Here is a 24,057-nt window from a genome sequence, read left to right on the forward strand (position 1 = left end):
TGTTTTATCAAAAGATGATCCCAGTGCTGTAGCCTCTGGCTATGTCAAGAAAACACAAGTTGATTGCACTGCATATACAAAGCATATTAAATTTGACAGGAAAAAACAGTGATTGTGGAAGAAATCTGTGAGAGGCCAAAGATAATGTATTGGCTTGCAAGATGGAAGTAAACAGATGTCGAGATAGATTACAGTCTTTTGTCAAGTGCAAGTTGCAGTACAACTCATTTCTGAATTATATACAGAAGTGCACTTATTTGTGGGATGTATGAATGAGATGAAAGTTTAAGGTGATAAGTGAAAGTGAGGGAGAACAAGTAGCTTGACCGACATTTCCCACGTTTATGCCACATGATGCAGATGTATTGTTATTGCTCTTAAATTTAGATTCTTTACCATGCCATTATGGATGCTGGGTCATGTGTGCCACAGGGAAGAATAAATCACATGATCAGGTTGTGGGTTTTGGTCCAGAATTTGTTTCTCTATGTGAAAATAGGGGAAAAAATGATCCAATAAAAAGTAAACTGCAAAAAGAGTTGTATTTTCCACATAATTTCCATAGGTCACATCTGTACACATATTTTCCCACTGCTTTTACTTATGTGGATGTGCAATTGAAAGAAGGAGAGGCAAGTACTGACCTGTGATTGTTTATCCCTTCATCTCCAAATAGCCTTAAAGCAAAAAGCACTTATAGTCTTTCTGGACATATAACTTTTTTCTAGGGTCAGCTGCTGAAAGAACGCAGTTAAAAGGCACTGTATACATAGATTTTCCAAGCAGAGAAATAACACTTTGCTGCCAAACTCTCAGCTGCTTATAGTCTGTCCACAGCCAAAACACTCTTAGCCAAAGTAAACCTGAATATAAGCAATGTCTGGAGCACCCAAAGAAGGCCATACACAATTAAATGTCTTTTCACTGAGATTTTTATGTCGTAGTAACTAGGGTGGTAAATTTTGTGTACAATTTCATGCTTTAATTTGCATTCTTGTTGATTTATGTGAATGAAGTGTAGGCCTACTGTGTGTGCCAAAATTGGCGCAATTCTGCCCTCTTCAAGTGAGAAATGGAATTGCTTGGTGTCAGTCTATTTCCCAATGTTACAAAATAAATATTTTTCCACCTGAGTGATTGCTTTCATATGTAATTACAATTTATTCATAATGACTGAGTAGTATAGCATATTTTGATAGTGACGTTTTTACGTTACATATGTAAATACATGCAATATTATCTAAAGTGAAAACTGACATTTTCTTATCCTCTCTTCTATTTTCAGAACATCAAGATGGCAGATGAACATTCCATCATTAGGGAAATAAAGAGATAAGGAAGAGAGAATAATCCTGTGCTTTGAACTTCTGCTACCACAGGCCTATTGATTTTGACTGGAACACAATGTGTTCATGTCGCAGCCTGCACCGATAAGGACCAGCGTGCTAAACTATCCACACCGAAATCATGACTGAAGAGACTAAACAGCTCTTGGCTGCCAAAGAGCTGGATAATGAGTCCAAAAAACAGGATAAGGGGGCTGTGGAGCATAAAAGCTTAAAAAAGTCCCCTGAGCACTTTCACAATGTGAGGCTGGAGCCACAGGCTGTGAACAATCTTGCTAAGTTTGCAGAAAAAGAGAGAGACAACACGCAGCAACGTGAGGCTGTGATTCGGCCACAGCAGGCTGGAAAGATTGATTTTAAGTCACTGCAGAATCATTCATTCAATAGCAACAGGACGTGGCCCAGTGGCAAGGACAGCCCTCAGTCGCCTAGTGGAAAGAGTCGCAATAGAGACAAGAGTAAAAAGTCAGGAAAAGGAGAGCGTGGCAACCCGCAGCAGTTGTATAGACTGAGTATTACAAACCCACGCTCAAATCCCACTATTGGGATAGCCTATCCCCAGCAGAAAGTCTCACCTCCAAAGAAGAATGAGTCCAGCAGGGGTCCTGTCTCAGGCAGCTACCGCTTCCATGTACCAAGTATTCCAGAGCGAGAGGCTGAACTGCAGCAGGAAGAACTACAGTTCAGATGCTTCCAGGAGGGCTCGCCTAACCTTACTTCCCAAACCTATACCTCACAGGCTGTTGGTGTCCCCTCTGGAGGACCTGCTCACCAAAATCCACCACAACTGCTACAGAAGCCCAGCCCAATCGAGAGCAATAGCACACAACCTGCCAATGAAACTTTATTCCCTGACTTTCAACTGAGCGAAACCGACACATGGCAGTCTTCAGATAGGACTTTTAGAAACAATAGTTTTAGTCTTAATTCACAAAAGTCAAACAACCTTGTGGACTTGAACAAATCCAATGCTAGTTTTATGCCCATGCCATTTCAGTACGGATACCCATTGTTAGAGGAGTCAGCCTCTGATTCCTTTCCCTGTGATCGAAATGCACAAGATTACATTGATGTTTCTCGTAATTCATTTTCCTTTCCATCCTCTGCAGAGGGACATGAGGCCATGAAAAGTAATGTACAGTTTGGTAATGATCAGGTAGAGGACAGGCAGTCCTACCAGTTACACCCTAAACCACCCCAGTACATACAGACACAACATAGTGTGTCATCATCTGTTCCTAGCAATGATGAGAGCTCAGTATCAAACACTCACCAATCAGAGCAGAGTAAAAGTGTTTCAGATAAATCTGATTCTTTTAGTACAGTAGACAACAGGGACACAGGCTTTGCGGTAGTGGGCAAGAGAGGCTGCCATCTTAAAAATGGCACCACCAGCCAGAGAGTTCTTATTCAAGGCAGTGTTCATCATATTAGGAATATTGCACAAGGTTCCAGTTCCCAAATACATGTAATTAGCCCTCCACATAATGGTATTCACGTCAGCCCAGGGCCTCTTGATAAAAGTGTAAGTAAACACCATGTCAGGGTATCACACCCATGGGAAGGACCAAACAAAGCCTTTCCACCACCACTCATAGACCAGACTTCTACACCTTACCCCTTTCAGTACCAATCAGCACCAGAACAGAGACCAAACAGCAATAATGGCCATATGCCTTGGCAGCAGATACGCTTCACAACTGCCATGCCAAACCAAAACAGGACTGATCTCTCCAGGCAACTGAGCAATCAACAGCTTGCTTTTCTGATAGGCCCATCAGACTGGCAAGATAATAAGCCACACAAAAACAGCAACCAGAAAGATTCTAATAATTTTCTCAACAAAAATACAAATGAGGGCTTCTCAAACCAAAGGCAGGACAGTATCAAGCAAGGCTGCAACACAATTCCACCCTGTCATTTTACAAACAAGGCAGATACAAATCAAGGTCAGGTGGTTGATGCCAAGAATAAGTCATTATACTTTGGTATTAACCACTCAGTGCCAGTGACATCATCAAGAAACTGTAGCTACCCTCCGTTACATGTAGCACCCTTAGGACTGAAAATGGTGTCACCATATGACTCTCCTTCACATTCGCCTACTCAAAATCCAGCATCTAGCAGTACATGTTCATCACTCTCCCCAGCCTCCACAAACTCTGTCAACAGTAACTCTGATGACAGCCAGAGTTCAAAGGTTCTGTCCCCTCAGTTTTATCAGCAGCAACAGGATAAGGCATTGATATCATCTAGTAGCATGAACACCAACCAGCATCACTACCATCCAGAAGCATCCAGAGGCTTGCACTATGAACAAGAAAAAACCAAAGAGAACATTGCAAGTTTCATGCCACATAACAGGCATTCAAAGTCCAACATGGACAATGGTAAAGGTTGTCTGGAGACCTACAGAACAGAAAACCATCCCCCACCTCCATATTCTGCCCACCAACTCGCCACTTCATTAGTCTCAGCAAACCTTGACCAACTGGATGTGCTTTTGACATGCAAGCAATGTGATCAGAATTTTAATAACCTTGTCTCCTTTCTTGACCATAAGCAATACTGTGGACAGCATACATTTGCACAAAATGATTTTAAAGATGTGCCAAAAGTGGAAGACATAAGGAAGTTTCAGACGGACCAGACAAAAGCCATGTCATCTGGATCCAGTTACACAGTTTTGCGGAGCTCTTCAGATTTGCATCTGTCTCTGCTTGGACTAAACAAGAATGGGGAAATAGTGCCAGATAATGAAACCAAAGGAGATATAAAAGATGATCCAATGAAACTGATGCTACCGTCTGCACCCCTGCCAGATTTAGAAATGGAAGATCCCAAATTGGATAGCCTTATCACCGAGGCTTTGAATGGACTAGGCTATCAGTCAGACAATGCAGAGATTGACAGCAGCTTTATTGATGCATTTGTTGATGATGATCTCACCACTACTAAATGCACATCAACAAGACAGACTTTGACTACCAAAGACTGCACAACATTTGAAGGTAGAACAAACAATGAAGCAACATCCAGTGAGGGATCTCAAGCTCACAGCAAATATCCTTTTGAGTCAGACTTAGACAGCCTTAGTTCAGACAGCAAACTCACAGACAGCTCTTTCAAAGAAAACCAACATGAGTTGATACAGAAGGAAGTCCTCAAAGCAGAAACCTCTTCAACAGAGTCCCAGTCACAGGAGTCGAACTGCACACAAATTGATTGGGAAACAAGAAAGTCAGAGCAAAGAGAAGAGGAAAATGATTACAGTTCTAAGTTTCTTCTATCAAGGAAGTTTTCTGCAAGATGTGGACTTAAAAGCTTGCAGAGTAGCACAGCATTAGTTAAAACAACATCCACCTGTGCCAGTAAAAGTCCAACAGCTCAGAAACCAGTACCAACAGAAGGAAAAAGGAAGAGGACAGGTGGTGGAAGTTGGAGTAAAGAGCTTATTCACAAAATTGTTCAACAAAAGAACAAGTTGCATAAACTCCATGTGAAGGGCACCAAAAACATGCAGTTTTCACTTGTGATGGAGAGAGTTACTCCTGCAGTGCAGAACCCTACTTTCAGGGAGTATGATTATGTTTCTGACTCAGATGACGACTGTGAGCCTGTGAAGATAGCCAGTCAGGGACGTCTCAGCCAGAGCATTCGTTGCAAGTACACATACACTAAAGAGTGCAAGGGGAGGATTCGTGCTGACAAGAGCCGGGAAAGTTCATGGAAACAAAACGGAAATGAGTGCTTTGATCCCAAGAAAGCTTTGGATGTCTCTCCATCCTTGATGAAAGACAACCCTGGCCACCAAAGGCTCAGAAGACGGAGCAGTAGGTCTTCCACAAGCAGTGAACTGAGCACATCAATAAGTATATGCAGCGACAGCATTGGCAGCCCGAAAAGTACTGATCAAACAGATTCTGACTCTGAGAAACGAACAGAAGTACAGAGAAAAGATCAAGACTCTCTTGCACAGAATGCATATGAAGAATCACCAGCAAGGATACGGAAAGAGTCTAGTACATCACTGGCTTTGACCTTCACAAAAAATACAAAAAGGTACAGCACTGATAAGATACTACTCACCGAGCACAAGGATCGGTTCACTACTTCAAAATGTTCAAGCATTATCTGTAAGACTGAAGAGACCGCATCAGAGCATACAATGACTAAAAGTACTGTAAGCCTTGCCAGATTCAAAACCACCAGAGTGGAAATAGAGGAAAAAGGGGACCACTACGGTTTTGAGGCAGGAATTCTTGCAACCACAGAAGAGCCATTCAAAAAAGATTACCCAAAAAATATCACATCACCAAGAGGGTCTGGTATAAAACCAAATCCAGTGGAAACCACCAACAATAGAGATTCTAGCCATGTTTTAAAACTACAAAAAGATGCTGTCACATCAAAGGATAAATCCCACAAGAAAACAACAAGTAGTTCTGAATTTTCAGCACCCTTTTTTGAGAAAGCCTGCAATGACAGCATATCAAATGATGAAGCCAGCAGAAGCTCAAATGATCTGTTCCCTGACCCTGCACCTCTTTGCAGTTCACTTGTGGACAAAGTCTGTTTATCACCTTCAAAAGTCCACGATGCTACAGCACAAAAGAATGGACAATGTCTCATTCCCTATTCTTCAGAACATGACCAGAGTCTAATAAAGTCACCCCTTTCTTTTGACACAACGTCAATGTTTGGTGACCTTTCAGTGGGAGGTTTTGAGAACAATCTTTATCCAGATATTCAGCTTGCCAAAGAGAGCTTTAGTCCTCTGGAAACCACAACAGATAAAAAGGAACTATTTGAGTCATCATTCTCACCATTCTTAGAGCAAAGAGACTGGAATCTGATGGTTGATGTTACTCCTGTGCTACCAGATGAGATTTCTCAGTACAAAGAGGACTCAGACTCAAATGAGAATAAGACCAATTTTAACCATGTCCCATTTGCTTTACCAGAGAAATTAATGGACTACAATCCAAATCTCAACAGTAGCGTGTCAGTTGATGATCTGGAAATAAAAAGGATAGTTACAGAGCTTGAGAGTCAGCTGCAAACAGCCAAGCTCAGCAGCCCTCCACCATTAGACAGTGAGCTGCCAAAACCGTTAACCATGAGCAAATTCTCTCCACTGAGACTTGACCCTGACAGTGAAGAAGAGGATAGTAGCTTAGAGATGAACTGTTCCTCAGAGAATCTGCAAATTGCCAGACAAGTAGACTCACAATCAGAGCTGTTCTCAGAACCTGACTTACCATGGTCTAGTCCGCTCCCATTTGGATTGATGTGTGGACAGCAAGGTCTTCACACGCCAATGCATCCCTCTACTACCAACACACCAACTGATTCAGAACATGACCATTTGGATGCAAAGGATGGCATGGGGCTCACCGTTTTGAACACAGAAAACGGTTCACCTACACATCTAAAGGGCAAAACAGAGAAGAATGACTGCTTAGACAAGTCAGAAGAGATGCTTGAACATGAAATTTACACAGAAAATCTGATGAAGAGCTTGGAAGTGATCTCAGATTCTTTGTCTTCAGGTTTTACATCACCTCAGTCATCTCCTAATCAAGAGAGTGTGGTTCCTGAGGAACATGACAAACAAGACCATGAACACTCTAAACAAAAAGAGTCTGAGCATATGGAATCTAGAAACACAGAAGCAGAGCTCACAAAGTTCTCGGTGGAGACAAGCACATTTAACACAAGCACAGCTAAATTAGAAGAGACAACCAGTGACATTTCTGGGTCAGGCAACAGAACAAAAGTCAGCCTAAATGAGACTAGTAATGACACTCTTCACAATGAATTAGTAGCTAATGAACAACAGCTTGCTGAGAGTTCCTTTGAGAGTCCACAAACTACATACTGCATGAACTCAAAAGAAATCGACTCAAAGAAACCTGAGTGTGATACACAGTTTGGTATTAAAGACTCAAATTATGCTATCCAAAATCCAGACTTCTCCAAAATATTCCACTTCTCAGCATCCCCCACCATACCAAAAGATGACAACATCCTGTGTGTGGGAAAAACACAGAAATTTGATGAAGATTCAGCTCTAATTGCAAATCCAGAATTAATTTCTGAAGACAATGGACATGCATCTGACAAAACAGGTGGAACAACAGACTGTCTGTCTAAGACAGACATCCAACAGCCCATTTCAAACATCAAGTCTCCTCATTGTGAAGACCACTTATCAACCCATTCACAATTAAATAATACACAACAGGTGGTTTCTCCTAAACATCTTCCCGTAGCTCAAGATGATCATGAATGCACAGCCAATGTGGAGAGAGCAATGCCTGATATGACATTGTTTTCTGAGCAATCAGAATGTGGAGCGAATCAACAAAAGAACACAGAGCAGAGTTCTAAGCTTCTTATTTTGAATCAAGCACCAGAGTTTTCCTACAACTCTATCCAAAGTCCATCTGAGCTGAAAGATAATGGTCCACTACCAAGTACAGTTACCCCAGCACTGAGTAAAAACAGACCAGTCCTGGAAGACAAGAACTCAGATCAAATAAATATTGGCAAGTCACATATTTTTGATCCAGCAACAACAGAATTAGATCATTCATTTAATCCCCATCTGGATTTAGTAGAAATCACAGAGAGTAACATTTCTAGCCCTGGAACACTGTTGACTGTGGACAAAATCTCAAAACAACCTTTTTCTGAGAATTCTGGGGCATTGGATGACTCTCAAGATACAGGTGCACTGTATGATTTGAAACTCAGCCCCCTAAACTACAATGAAACAAGTTTCAGTGACTACAACTTCACCTCTAAATGTTTAAACAAAGAACAGCCTGATGTAAAATCAAACTCCACAGACAGTTACATTCTCAATGTCTGTGCCTTTTCTCTTGATGAGCCATCATCATCCGCCCCAACATATAATGCAAATGAACAAGAGCCAAATATTCAGGGCCACTTGACTGGACTTGATATACCCGAAACCTCTATAAATAACAACGACAATGATATAAAATATTCCTGCAGTAATTATGTTGAGGAAGGCCGCAGAATTGACTCTGAACAAGTCTTAAAACTTAACCAAACTGACATGAATGGTAGTCACCTTCCACCTGAAACTGTTGATTACATGGATTTGCACCTCAAATTTCACAAGAAAGCAGATTCTGCAAAGCTACACCACCAGATGATCAGCAGTGAAAATGATACAATGCAGAGGTCAACAATGTTAGACATCAAGGAGATACCTAATCCTCTGATACACTATGCAAAAGCAGCATCCATGGGTCTTACATTCACATCTGTCCAAAATGAAGGACCAAGTCCAAATGAGAAAAAAACATCTCCAAAAAAAGGTGGTACACAGAATGCAGTTCAAGGAAAATTTCAGTGTGAAATATGTGCAATGTTCTTTCGCACACAACCTGGACTTAAAAGACATAAAGCCATGAAGCATGTAGTAAAGACTGAAGGAATTTCTCCCATTGAAAATCTAAATATGAGCAGTCAAATGTTCATGCCCATTTTAATGCCACACCCAACTGAAAAAGCACTGAAAGGTTGCATGGATGTTATAAGTCCAGGAGTTCTTTCACATTCAAACAGAAGTGAAATCTCAGATGGACAAGGACAGCAAGCAGATCCACATTTGATCTTTCAAGGGATTCCAAGTGATTCTGATGTGTCAACGATCCCAGAAAGTTGTAATATTGATCAGACGACAACTCTAAATGAAAAAGCAAATAACAGGAACACCACTGTGGACATGAGCAGTGAAATGTTTGCTCCAAAACTGGTAAAGCAAGACACTTTTTCAGATGAAATACTCAGCACTCTTAAAACAGATATATTGCAGGCTATCTCTCCAGATTTTGCCTCAATGGTACAACAAAACTGTCCTAAGTCACCTGAAAAACAGGTACCAAATAGCAGTCACAGCTATCATGAAGTCGGTGTGAGGGAGGAACATAAGAGCATGGTAGTAACTATCAGCTGTGAAGAGCAAAAGGAAGAAACATCTTCTTCCATAGGGCATTCTATATTGCATAAGAAAGGAGACACATATGATATTGAAGATGTTGTGACAAAGTATTGTGCTATTACCCCAAAATATGTTCAGACAGAAGATGTCCACTATCCACTTGGGGATTCTTCTGTGGCCATCAAGTGTGAGAACATCTGTTCTCCTGCAGAAGACAGTCATCCACTTACTGGTACTTTAGGAATAGGACCTGATCTCAAGGCTTTCTTTGATGACGAAAGCACTTTTTCTCAATTATTCCCAAGAAATGATGACAGGAAAAGAAAGAAATGTGCAAGGGTCTATGGCAAAAGCAACAAAAAGCAAAAACTGTCCTGTTTAATTTTAGACTGCCCTCCTACTGGTGCCTTTATTGATAAGGATGAGGAGTCTAAAGAAAATAAGTTTAGCAGTGTCACAAATGACCCTTGTGAATACGAAACCATTGAGATAACTCCCAAAAGCTTATTAAACTCTTCTAAAGAGAATGCATGTCATTCAAAAGATGACCTAATGGATGACCTAAAGCTACAAGCCGGTTACGAGGAAAATGTAGAAACTGGCATAAAAGTATTTTTATGGGAAAAAGAGGGCACAATTAGACAGCCCTTAGAGCATCAGGATGATTCGCATGACTGCATTGTGCCAGAGAACACATTTCCTCTGGAAGATTGTAAATCAGTGGTTCCTGCTACAGCCGGCCCTCTCCAAATGGTCTGTGTTCAAGAAAATGGCTCTTGTTCGCCAAGCAATGAGGTACCAAACTTTAACACGACAATTCAGCTTCCTGTACCATTTTTTGAGCCTGAGAGAGAGATGACTTTGGTTGAGACTATTACAAGCACAGAACAGAAGGGCCCTGAAAGACTTTGCAAAAAGCCTGTGGAGCGGAAATGTAGGAAACGCATTGAACCTGGACTCAAACCTAAGCATAAGCAGTACAAATGCAAAGTGTGCTTCACATGGTTTCTCACCTTAGGTGAGCTCGACTTCCACAAGCTCTCTCACAATCCATCACCTCCCCCAACTTGCTATATGTGTGTCCAACGCAAGTTTAGCTCACGGGAACAACTTAGGGACCATCTCAGGGAGAAACACGCCAAAAACAAAGCAGGTGTTTGGGCTTGTGGCATGTGCTTGAAAGAAATTTCAGATGTCTGGATGTACAATGAACACTTGCGTGAGCATGCCACACAGTTTGCACGCAGGGGCCAGTCTCAGAGCTCCCTTTTGGACATGCCTGGGTGTTTCATGCAGGAAAATGCTGTGAAGAACTTCATATCTTCAATAATGCAGCATCGACCCATCAGAGCTACAAAAGGAGACAACCTTAAATCATCATCTAAGGAAGAGAAACAAACTTCTTTAGATGTTAATGGACAAGAGTTGAAGTCTTCAGAGGAGTTTGATTCCACAAGTCTGAAGACTAAAACAAGTATTGGGGGCGGAAGTAAACACTGTGCGCTGACCACACTTGAGGTTCTACCTAAAGCAGAGACGCCTTCCAAAAATGCTGAAATGCATCCTAATTGCAAAGACCCTTCAAGGGACTGTCACCACTGTGGCAAGCAGTTTCCAAAACCCTTTAAGCTCCAGCGTCACTTAGTGGTTCACAGCTTGCAAAAGATTTTCCTTTGTCACAAATGTCCAGTGTCCTACCAAGAGGCAAAGGAGCTTAAAGATCACCTTAAAAATGATCATGAGGAGACAGATGAGCCAGACTCAAAACATACCACACTGTATACTTGTGAACTCTGTGCCGATGTCATGCATGTAATTAAGAAGTCCTTCATCTGCAGTACCTGCAACTACACGTTTTCCAAAAAGGAACAGTTTGATCGTCACATGGAGAAACACCTTGCTGGAGGGAACAAGATCTTCAAATTCAGGGGAGTCATGAGACCTTGCAAGCATTTTAATTCAAAAGATGATATATCTGATATTCCACCAAGCAAGAAAAGGAAGGCAACGGAGAGCAGCTTAGACATGACAGCATCACACATGCAAGGCATCACATCAGTGTTGCCAATCATAGAAGACACTGCACAGAATAGCGTGGAGGACCATTCTACTGAAACACACAATGCCAGTGTGAAAACTGAAGATGTAGCTGAGGACTTCCCTGAAGTTGCCAAGGACATTATAGAGTGTACAGTGCAAACAGATTCTGCAGAACAGAGTCTTTCATCAACAGAGCTGAAGGAAGAGGATGAAAGCTCTTCTCCATCTCATAAAATCCAAGCAGATGAGCCCAGGGAAATCTGTGCAATTGACAAAGAAGCTCTGACAGAGATTTGTGACGTTAAAATAGAAGATGACTGTTGCACAATTCCAACAACATTGTTAGATTCAGAGATTAACACTGACATAATTTCCAGACAAAACGAATACAGGGTGGAGATGAACCCTTCAGCAAGCCTTGAAAATGCAAGTAAACAAGAGGAAATAACAGACTCAAGTGTATGCACCATTCAAGTATGCGGTCAAACAGACGTAAGTTTATCAAAGCAAGACATGCAAGGTCTCTCATCTTGCAGTGACTTTGAACTCTCATCTGTGAAGCAGTCTTTAAATGAGACAAGCAACTTGAAGCAGGATCAAACAATTGAGACTTTATTATACACTCATGACAGTGAACAGCCAACTGCTGGCCAGGCTAAGCACATAACTATGGTCAAATCTGAGGAAACTTTGAAACATAGTCTTGAAAATAACCCAAGGTGTCTTAGTATCACTGATTCTGCACGTCACAACAACATCTCTAAAACATGTGAAGAAAAGGACTCGACCAAACAACAAAAGAAGAGGAAAGAACTTAAGACACCTCACAGCTCTCAGAGAACACCATCTCCAACTGCAAGGGAAAATTTGGGCATTGACCCAAGAGTCAAAAAGAAGTTCAGACCTAGCAGGTGTGAAAATATTGATGGTCAAAGGAAAACCGATCTTCCCAATGACTATCCAGTGCTTACATCAGTAAAGGATGACACAGTCAGCAACAAAATAATCTCCAAGCATAAAATAGGATCTTCTAATCTGGGTCTTCACCTAAAAAAAGGTTCTGTAGATTTCACACAAAACAAGGTTGAGATTGTACGTCACTTCAACGGAGATTGCAAAGGGAAAAAGAGCATTCCAAGGAGACCCATCCATTCCCCTTCTTCCAGGGTCTCAAACCTGAACAATTCATTTAATAAATCACGGTCCAAGCCAGGTGTCAGATCCATAGAGACTCACTCATATCGTACTGCAGAGTCACAAAACAACCTCCTCAGCCAGCTGTTTGGCCAAAGACTAACTAGTTTTAAAATTCCTTTAAGGAAGGACACTTCTGAATCTATTAATTAAGGATTAAATGGATGCTATTAACAAGGAGGTAATTAAATGATCCACTAGGCATGTTATTAAGGCAGTTTATTCATGAGACTAGGATTGTATGCCCCTCCTCTGTGAAATCATTTAACTCCTTGTTTGGTCACTTTATTGCATTCCTCTTGTAAATGTGTATTTACATGTATGTGAAGACCAACAAAAAATGTATGAATATAGGATGAATTTGTTGGTTACAACTTAGTTTATTTTCTCTATTTTATAGTGGAGCATTATCCCTAAGAGAGTGTATTTCATCAACAACAAAGAAAGGTTTTTGGAAAATAATTTACTTGAAATTGAACTGAGAATATTTGAGTTCCAAATAATGCATGACACTTTTACATTACATGTTCTTAGATGTTTTCCTAACAACAGGACCAAAAGACATCCTAAGTCTGGATCATGTCAATGTGCCTATTTTATATGCTTCAGAGAATTACTCTTTCATACTCTTTTACTTTACTGTATTGCGAAGACAATCATAAGTATTAGCTTTTGTATCACTAATTGGTGCTATTTTATTATTATTATTATTATTATTTGTGTAATGTGAACACAAAGTCTTATAACTGAAGGGAACATGTAGCAATTACAGTCATCATTGCTGGTACTCAACAGTTTTAGAGTAAATGACACAAAAATACTGTGCAAGATCAATCAAAAAGAAAGGGTTCACTTGTGTCTTAATTTGATGTGTTCAGAGGAGGGCACGGGAAAAGCCTTTTCCAAAACTGAATTTAGTTTAATTTCATCTATAATATGAACTCAGGTGCTATTATTGCGCATGAAACCCTTAGGAATTATTCCCATGCACTGATGTTACCATACAAAAACCCCACACATGATCTATAATGTCCCCCAGTTCTTTAATTATTACTATTTACTAGAACAAAAGGTGCTTTGTCATGTTTATATGTATCTTATATTGTATAATATTGTAGGTTGATCTATTCCAGTGCAATGCATAATTTCAAAGTTCTATTTTAATAATGTGCAAAAGATGAAGAGAAAAAGGAAAATACAAAGCCTACTGAAGGCTTATGAGTGGATCACAAAGTGCATCATATAAACTTGGTTATTAAAAAAAGTATTTGCATTAAACCTTTTGTGTCTTTGTCTTCTTTGATGGTTTCCTTTGTTTCAATTTGACAGATCCACTGCATGAAATATGTGCTTATAATTGCTTACAGTGTTTAATCCTGAGAGAAATTTCTCAAAATACAATGTAAAAGAATGAACTGTGTGCAGTGTGTGATAAGAAATGGAGAGTACATCTTTGTTGTGTCCTTTGAATTCACATTTAATCATCACTTTGAACTGACATCAAAATGAATAGGTGAAGATCATAGAGCCATCAAGAGTTGACAACCTGTTATGCAGGGAGAATGGAAGCTTTGATCAGAAATGACATGTAGTCTTCCAAAAACAATTGTGTAACATATATAAACACAAACAATGGAATCCTAAAAAAGCTTCTATTTTGCATTTTTCTCATTTAGTTTTTTTATTTTTTTTATTTCAAATACAATATAACAGTGCAGTATAACAATTAGAGTCAACAGCTGATATAATGTTGAATTTCTAAGTATTTGGTTTGTCCCCTTTTGCTTTAATGACAGCAGAACTCAAGCTGATATGAAATGCTGTGTATGTTTGTTGTGTAATACCTGATGATCATGTTTATAAAAAAAAATAATAATAATAATAAAAAAAGTTAAAATTTAAATTCGGAATCCTATTTTTTTCAGTACGGTCTTCGACTTTTGAACCCCACTGTATTTATACTTTCATTTTAGAACGTTCACATCCTAAAGCTAAAATTTATTTTGACTAGTTTTCCCTTTAGTAACGCCAAACTATGCTTTAATGAGAATTGTCACAAATAAAGGTCATTGCACACTAATCATCCGAAATTTTCGCACGCTAAAAAATAAATACGACCTCACGTTATGTCAATCACGTTTACACACGAATTTCTGAAAAATTCATCCATCATAAAAAATTTGGATCGGGTTCGATTTTTTCTGTTTTTCGCATCCGTAGCAAGCATTATGAGAGTTTTTTTTTAACAGTTCAGAGCCACTGTAAAAACGAAAGCCAAAATCCAGAATGGCGATTGTCAAGTTCATCCACTTCGTCTGGCAGCACAAGGCACTGTACATTGATCCTTGCACACTGAGTTCACAGAAATTGGTGGTCTTCTTTTTAAATGTGGCTCTAGTATCGACAATACCCAATATTTCCTTTCTTTTTCTTTTTTTTTAAGGAGTGAGAGGACAACAAAATCATCCTCACTGCTTGAAGACCCCATTTAGTGCTGGTTTGCTAATTTTGTCGCAACAGATTAATTAATATGCATCGGACTCAAGTGTGCAAGGTTTCTGTGCATGACCAATTTTTGGGATTTTGAATCCGAAAAACGCATACGAAAATTTCGGACTGTGTGTGCAGAGACCTTAACTTTTTTTTTTTTTTTTTTTTTTAGTAAACTAATTCCTCTGCTCAAAAACAATGGCACATAATTCCATAATCATTCATACACAATAGCACAATAATTACCCAAATAAGAGCTTCTACTGGTTATGCAAATGCACATCACAATCAACAGGAAATTAACTTTGGCTGTTTGATTACCGTCACTTATTTGTTGCTCAGAAAAGGACTAACACAGACAGTCATTTCAAGCTGACTTATCACTGTGTGTTTAGTGGCTTGTATCCCTACATGAACCATATTCACCTTCACATAGGAATAAAAAGCCATAAGACACAACAGCAATAATGGGAGCATGGCAGTGAGGGAACTCCCTGGCTTTGACCAAAGATGTAGGGGCCATATTGGAGACACCTAGTAGAAGAAAGAAAGAGGAAGGAAAAAGATTGATAACTCTGAAAAGGAGGTGAAGAAGCTAAGCAGGCAGAAAGACAGATATTATATTGTGAAATTGATATTATGTTCTCAGCTATCATAGAGGCGCTCATTATGTCTCACAGTAGGCATCAAGAGCGAGGCATTTCCAAGAAAGCTACATTTCTGTGAGGTCTAATTCATTAATCAATCAATACAAATGTCTTACACAAAAAAAGCTTCTGTAGCAATGAATCATGTAATTGCCACTGATTACTCTTGGTTTCAACCAAATATGCTGTGAAACTCATGATTAAATGTTAATTTAATTATGCAAACAGTGATTAGTTCAATTATTCTGAGTAAATTTTACCACAATGCAAGTTGCTCACTAAACTCCCGGTACCGAATACTAATGAATGAATTTAGGCTATATGCAGAAAAAATGTTGCAAATGGTCAGGGTGGTTGATTTGAATTATTCACTGTCAATCACTCAAGACAAAGAGAACTTTTCATTGCATTTTCCTCTCAGTGCTGTTTGTTGGTGCCAAGCAATAATTGTACGGCTCCTTGTCAGGGCTGTTCTGATCATTTCATCTTAGAGCAAAATCTCCTGGGAAACAGGACAGCTTTGCTCTTTGAAGTGGAGTGACATTATCACTGTGGCTGGCACTGAAAATAGCATCAGATTTGCCATACTGCCACTCACAGAGGGCTGAAGATCAGGGCCAGATAGAAATGGGCGACTGGTCAGCGGTAATGACATGGAGTCTAAAGGGAACAGAGGCCATCTTCAATCTCACCTTTCAATCCCAGGAACCACCAGTCACCATTCAGCAGCGTATAGTGCTATTCACAGCTTTTGTCACTGATGGAAAATTACTGGGAATTCCATCACATTGCCCCAATGTCAGAGATGGAGAGCGACAGCAGGAGAAAAAGTGATAAATGGAACTCTATTTGGTTCGGGGAGAGCTTTCAGCTCCCTGGGCCACAACACAATATTTAATAGAAAAAGTCATTTTGCTGTTAATTTATGACTCATTTGGGGGATAATACCAGGCTGTCATCCATTTACAAGAGTAACAGGTAAAGATGATTTGATAAGAAGGCTCTCCAGGCTTCCCAGTGACGGAAAACAGGAAATGTGACACACAGGTAATGCCTCAGATGGAGGATGCCCATGTGTAAACCAGCATGAGTTATGATAATGTTTTTTTCAGTATCAAGGCATGAATGAAAAGCCATCACCGCAAGCCACCAGCAGTTCGTAATAATAGCAAACAAATGACAGACAGAAAAGTCTAAATCAGTCCCACTTTAGCATTTAAGCGTGTTTCATTTACATTCTGTATTTTTTATGAATATGAAATGATGCTGTTTTTTTCTTTAGTGGATGATGTTATAATATAAATATTCATATCTAATCATTTAATAATGGCAAATGAAACAAAATTGCTGAAATAAATTTAACACTAATGCAATGCTCAGTATATTCCATAAAAAACATCTGAAAACATAATTGCAGTTCATTTTATATTATACAGTCAAGTATGATCAAACTTTTAAATTTAATATAACACTATTAAAATGTTTCTAATTTGTACAGAAAGTAAATCAGTGTTATCCAATGGTACTTCAGTGGAAAAACTGTAAATGTTTAAACATCACATTATATGTCATTTTATTGTAAAATATTCTAAAATGTAAGGTTTTTGGAAGTAAAAACAAAAAACATTTAACAAATAATTTGCAGTGAAAAAAACAATAAAATGACATTCCCAGAAGTCTCTGTGTAGCATCACATATGATTATATATTTTTAGAATACGTTTTGTTTCTTCTAATTTCATATCAGTGTTTTATGCTACATTTGCTGTTATTTGGTAAAAGTTTATAGAGTTATTTTAGTGTCATGCATCTGTCCCTGATGTGTTTTGTGTATAACCTTTCGCACCATCTATATATACACAAGAATTTTATGAACAACCTACTTAAGATGAACTTTAATTTATTATGTGGCTTTCTGTTTTACTACCCATATTATTGTGATGATCATGAGTACATTTAAAAGTAAGTTATTTACTGTAAATTTAACAATGTCTTTTATGATTTTTCAAAACACGACCGATACTAATTTTTACTAGTTTTTATAGCACTAAATGACATCACCTGAAGCACCTCTATGAATATATTTAAATACTTTTTTTTTCTTATTTCCTTTTTTAAAACAAACAAATGCTTTTACTGCTGTTCTTTTTTTCTTAATGTTCTTCTATTCTGACCTGTAAATCACTTAAATTTTATGTATGAATGAATGGTGCTATATAAGTACAATTACTATTATCACAACTGAGGTTAAATTTTTTTTTACAGCACATTACTGAGAATACCTTTAAAAATTTATCCAGTCTTCACTGAAAGACTGTTTTCAAAGCTCCATGCCATATGCCTGCTTATCTGATCCTCCTTGCTTTGTGAGTTTTAGACTAGTCTGTCAGAAATAGGAGGAAAATGCTTTAAAGAGACGAAAAGTATGAGTGTGGGAAAGACACAAGTGATGGTCCCTCAACAGCCTGCGCACTCAAACTATTCCTTACTGTTTACTCACAGCTTTGAGAAGCTGTGTATGCATCACAGGGCTTTGAAAGGCACATCTGAACTACAATGATGTTCTTTTGAAATGTCGAGCAGTCTCACAGGTTGCATTAGATGCCACCTGCTGTCAGCACTCGCTGCAGCAAACCAAAGCAAAGGAATCCTTGATCTCCTTGAAACAGAGCAAGAGAACTTGAGTGCATGTCAGTCATTTCAAAACATGTGGCTGAAGACCATGTAAGTGGCACATGGTTCACTCAAGGTCTCGGTTTAATGTTCTACTTAGATTTTAAAATGATTGCGGCTGCACCCCAAACATACCAGGTGATATCAGGCCGCGTGACCTCTGAGATTGGGGTGAGCGTGAAGTAGACAGCGAGCAGCGTCTGTGTAATGAGTTGCCATCCCTGACACCATCATCTAGAATGGGTTGTGCATTTAGATTGGCCAAGGTATGTGCTGATGAGCTCTCAAATTGTTCCCCCAAAAAGTTCAGTGGAAAACAAGTCTTAAGCCTGGGGGTAAAACTCAATTAATTATTAATGTGGTGTGTCATAAAGCACAGGATAAGACTCGAAGGGAAATGCTTAACACCTCAAAGCTAAAATAATACCACTGCTTGGGTTCTCTGTGATTTGGAATACAATAAAAAACTCAATTTTAAAGGTTTGCGAGAGTAATAACGGCACAAGATTAATTCACAATCTGAGAAATGGCCGTTTAGGGCCATCAGACATTTCTGGCTTGTTAGCAGTGCGGTTTATTCTCCTCCCAGAGGTAATATGTCATACTTCATTAATTCTTAATAGACATAGCCTGAAACAGTGCAACTATTCATATTTCACCACTGCTACATCCTCTCCTTAACTGTCATACCCCTAAGGCATTTTTCCCCCCAGTGTGAATCACGGTTTGCACTGGCATTGCATGTGTCTGAGCAAGAGAGAGTGATTGTGTGTGTGCGTGTGAGATCGCAATTGACAAGGGTACAGCCCGCTAACAGACAACTTAAAATGTCAGGGAATCCAACTGTCAGGCGGCTCAGAAGTGACACGGGCCGTGGCGGTGCCATATTTGATGGTAAGTCCCAGTGCTGGTTGTGACTCACTCAGATTAGCGACGTGATTCAGGGTAGACGTCAAACTACTGAGGACAGGCTGATGTTTAATTACATCAATTACAAAATTGAGAGCGTTAGAGTGAATGAGCAGCTATTGAACAAACACCGCCGGCTCGGATTAGAGGCAAATTCGACATGCCAGATAAACAGCCAAAAAAAAATAAAAAATCTGTCTGTTTGTGATTCACATCAATCATTTTACTTTTTCTAGACTTCAAAGAGATTTGACATATATATCAAAAATCCCAAAAATATAAAAACAAATATATATTTTTTCTAACATTTTGTATGTGTGTGTTTTAAATATATAAATTTACTATATACAAATATAATATATATATATATATATATATATATATATATATATATATATATATATATATTTAAATTAGATATACTTCAAGATGTTTAAGATATAATTAAAATGTATATAATAATAAAATATTTTCATCTTATATATTATTAATATGAAAAAAAAATCTGAACTATTTAAAATATAATCATTAAATACATTTAATATGATGTAATTAATAATGTACATATATTCTATATAATCCAAAATAATAAAAGCATAGATATATATAGGAACAATTATTTGTATGTTGATCTTGTCTCCATACTTCAGTGAGAAAACTGGACATCCCCGAAGAACAAATATAAACATATATATACATATATTACAAAAATATAAAAATAAAAACATTACGCATATGTATGTATATATATATATATTACAAGAGCTGTAGAATAAAACCTCTTGCCTTTTAAAACAAGGCCTTTCTGTTTAACCACTTGTATAAGATATAGGGTCACTACATTACTATTAACAAGAACAAAAACATCGAGCAACTTACCAAATCCATATCACATCAGCAATAGTTTTACACATACACAAGTACAGCACTCATTCAACAGGACAACATACAGAAACTACAGACATTTAGAGCATATTTAGTAGCATTTGTGATATCTGATTAAATAAATAAGCTGTTGGATGTTTTGACATTAATATTAACAGCTCAACCAACTACTGACATAAAACGATTCAGAATAGATAACATTAAACTGAACTACATCTAGTCACTGACACACATTACAGCGTGAACTCATTGAGAAGTAAAAAAAAGGGACCTTTGATACACACCTGTGCCATCCACCATCACCACTCGCCTTCCCTCTGTCTTTCATACCCCCTCTTTCTCTCTCTCCTTCACTCTCGCTCTCTCTCTCTCCATCGGAGACGAGGAATGAGTTGGTGAGTCTTCGGCTCAGTGAGGTACAGATTGGGGCTCAACTGCAGAAACTGACATCATCCTTACAAGAGCGCAGGTTTACCCCTCCCGTACTCTCTTTCTCCCTCTCTCTCTCTCTCTCTCTCTCTCACCACCCCCCCCCCCCACCCCCACTTGTGTCATCACCGAGCTCTTCCTTGTAAAAGAAATACATTGGTAACAGAAAATAAGAAGCAAATTCGCCCGCCTCGGCTTTTTGCGTTGCAACCCTGCTTTATATTCAAAGTCTCCAAACACGGGATCAAGTCACATTAGCATGTTCCCTGCAGCCACAGGTTTGAGAACTCAAAGTGTGAGGGGGTTACATGCACCAGGGAGCACGCCGTCCGAGAGGTTATTAGAGACCGGCGACCGGGAGACACTCTCGCAGAAAGATCTCACTCGAGAGCCGTGTTTGCCAATGCACAAGCACACGCACGCGTGAACACGCGCATATCTCTATCACCTCTCTCTCCCGCTGGAATTTTCCTGTCTCAAGTCATTTACTTTTTCATTTATCATTGTAAGGTAAGACTGTGGCAGCTGTTATTAAAATAGATTGCCTCTCCTAAAGCACCGTAATGCGGGTTGCGTTGAGAGCCACATATACGGCCGCCTGAATTCACATACTGTAAATATGGACACATGCATTATAAACATATGGATGCATCGGTATTCCCTGAAATGAATTAAATGGAAGGACAGATGACAGTCGGTTAGGTGTGTTTTCTTGGTTGTTTATGTCACAGAGGCAGAAATGAAGATGACATTGTAAATTACCCTGCCAGTGTGGCAGACACAACTAAGCTTGGCCTGTTTTTTTTTTTTTTTTATTGGTATCTTCACTTCAGTTTCTCAGGAGACTTGCATTCAGAATTCCTTCTCTTGTTTCCATAGTGACACTTTTCCCTCCTTGGTATAAGCATGTGCACTATGCGTTTCTGCGGATAGACGTTTCGCAGCGAGGAGCATTCGCTGCTGTTAATTACTGTGTGTACAATTAAAGAGTGTTCATTAACTATTGTTTTTCATCATTAATTAAATCACCCTGTAAAATCTGCATAATTATGATCTTACTGATAAAAGATGGAAATTCATGCTTTATTTTTTATAAACGCTGTCCACCAATCGATTTAAATTTGATCTATAGAGCATAATATACTGTAGTATAAAGAAACACACACAACGCAGCTTCAACTTCCTCTCTCAGTGGAAACTGCAAACCTATTATCTGCTACTCAGACCAGTGGGTGGTTGATGGAAGTGCTCAATCACCTCAGTCAAACAAGAAGGTCTAATAATGAGCTCTTAAATTGTTCTCACAAAAAGATCAGCTGAAATGTGTAAAGCCTGGGGGTAAAACTCTATTCATTATTAATGTGCTATGCCATAAAGATCTGAGGTGAATTGTTCATCCAAGGGAAATGCATAGCAATTTAAAGTTAAAAAAATAAATAAAAACCTGGGCTCATTTTACATCTGAAATCCAATTAAAATGAAACCGTTAGGAGATATATAGCTACACAATATGAATTCATAAATGGTGAAATGGTCTTTGTTGCTGACTTTCCACCTTGACTGGTTAATGCCAATGCCAATATTTAGAAAGCAGAGGGGTCGATGGCCAATAGAACGCCAATATACTTTATATAACTCAATGAACGAAGTTATCCACAAAATTGCTGAACTCAGAGTATTTTAATCAAAAACAGAAAATGTGCATCATGCATTGGCAGGACTGTCAGTAGATTTTGGCCAAAGACAAAGTAAAAATACTAATACTTCTGTAGGTTTCCAAACACCCGCTGTGTGTTATGTTACAATGGAGCAAAGACGGTTTCCCAAACCATGACATATATTGCTTATTATAGGACATATAGTGCATCATTACAGGAGCCATCAGGCACAAAGATGCTGAAACAAGACCTTTTAACAAAATGTCAAAGATCATCCCCTCAGCACAAAAATAGCTCGAAAACACTACCAAACACAGAAAATTGCATGTCATCTTGTCACCTAAAGTTTAATGGGAAGTAACAGAATAATAATAATAATAATAAAACCACTTTATTGCATTAGTTAGTAGGCATAAATAAAGTACTTCCTTACTGTTCATTTGCAAAATGCATTTATGTTGCTTATGTCATTTGTGTCCAATAAACACTGAAAGCAAACAGAGCTTTCTGTAAAACACTGATGTTGGCTGAAGTGCTTGTTAATTTAGAAATTGTTTAACTATTACTTTAGATAGATGTGTTGAAAAACATGCAGTGGAGACTAGGTTGCTAACAATGTTGCTTCTGCAAATTCAGATTGGTTTATCAATAATATTAAATTACTATCTTAGTGATCCCAAACTGAGAAATCACTCCTGAAAAAAAGAAGAAAAGAAACACGCTCTCCCCTTCTACACAACGACCAATCAATGTAGATCTCAGCAGAAACTGCAAATTTATTACCAACCCAAAAGTGGGTGGATAAGTACTCAATCACAGCAAGACAAACAAGATGGTGTAATGATGTCAGGGATAAAAACACTGGGGTTTTGATTGAGACTTTATGAATGGATTTGTTCTTTCACGCCACGCCAGTAAATCAGCTCAAATGGGGTTGTTTCATGCCAATTACACACTAAATACAGCGAGTAGCATGCCTGCGATGATTACAAATGACCAAAAGTGATGAGTATAGTGCATCCGCTGGTGTCATTAGATGATATTTAACAACATCTTTAGGGCAGAGTTAAATAAAAAGCACTTCATTTACGTGTGGCTTATTGAATGCTTACAATTTTTCCCCAAGGAGCACATGTGTCCCTAAATAAAAAGTAAAAAAAAAATTAGGAGAACTATATATTAATTAATAGGTGGTAAACAATGTTTGCTGTCTTTCCTTCCTGTGTTGGGCAGCACAGACAAAAGATACATGTTTACATTTAATTCAATACAAGATACAGTTCATTGCATAATACCACAATATCGATATTAACGATTGTGAACTGATCTGAAACCACAAGCCTGTGGAACAGCAACAGCGTCATGTTTCGTCTTTGAAACATTTATTTAATTAAATAATAGCCCTTTAAATTTAATCACATGAGGTTGTATTAGGGGTGGGCGATATGAGCTAAAATTCATATCATGATATTTTACACTGTCCAGGCGATATCGATATTATATTGCGATATAAGAAGAAAAAAAATTACAGGCAAAATATTTTAACCTTATATAACTAGAAAAAGTAAGGGATTGGACATAGACATGAAAAGTCTTTTTTTTTATTGTGCCATTGTTTTTTGGCCATTGTGCAGTTGTCAGGGAATTGTTGATTATATTCTCACCAAGGCTACATTTTTTTTTATTAAAAATACAGTAAACACTGTAATATTGTGAAATATTGTCCATTAAAATTTTCTATCTGATAACGGAGCGCTCAAGCGGGTACTGTGAGGCATGTTGAGGTAATTAAAATGTGTCAAATTAATA

At 38.5% G+C, this 24,057-nt stretch overlaps 1 protein-coding gene across 3 annotated transcripts in view; it reads left to right on the forward strand.

Annotated features, from left to right (window-relative positions):
* The window catches only part of LOC109099814 (zinc finger protein 469-like), a 248,013-nt gene extending 234,177 nt beyond the window's left edge, over nt 1-13,836 (forward strand). For all 3 annotated transcript variants that reach the window (XM_042715660.1, XM_042715661.1, XM_042715663.1), the window contains one exon: nt 1,286-13,836. In XM_042715660.1, the coding sequence (XP_042571594.1) occupies nt 1,468-12,711 (11,244 nt within the window). In that variant the 5' untranslated portion in view covers nt 1,286-1,467 and the 3' untranslated portion in view covers nt 12,712-13,836. The remainder of the gene's footprint in view (nt 1-1,285) is intronic.
* The last annotated feature ends 10,221 nt before the right edge of the window (nt 13,837-24,057 follow it).

Source organism: Cyprinus carpio, chromosome A25, assembly GCF_018340385.1.
Source record: "Cyprinus carpio isolate SPL01 chromosome A25, ASM1834038v1, whole genome shotgun sequence".
Taxonomy (NCBI): domain Eukaryota; kingdom Metazoa; phylum Chordata; class Actinopteri; order Cypriniformes; family Cyprinidae; genus Cyprinus; species Cyprinus carpio.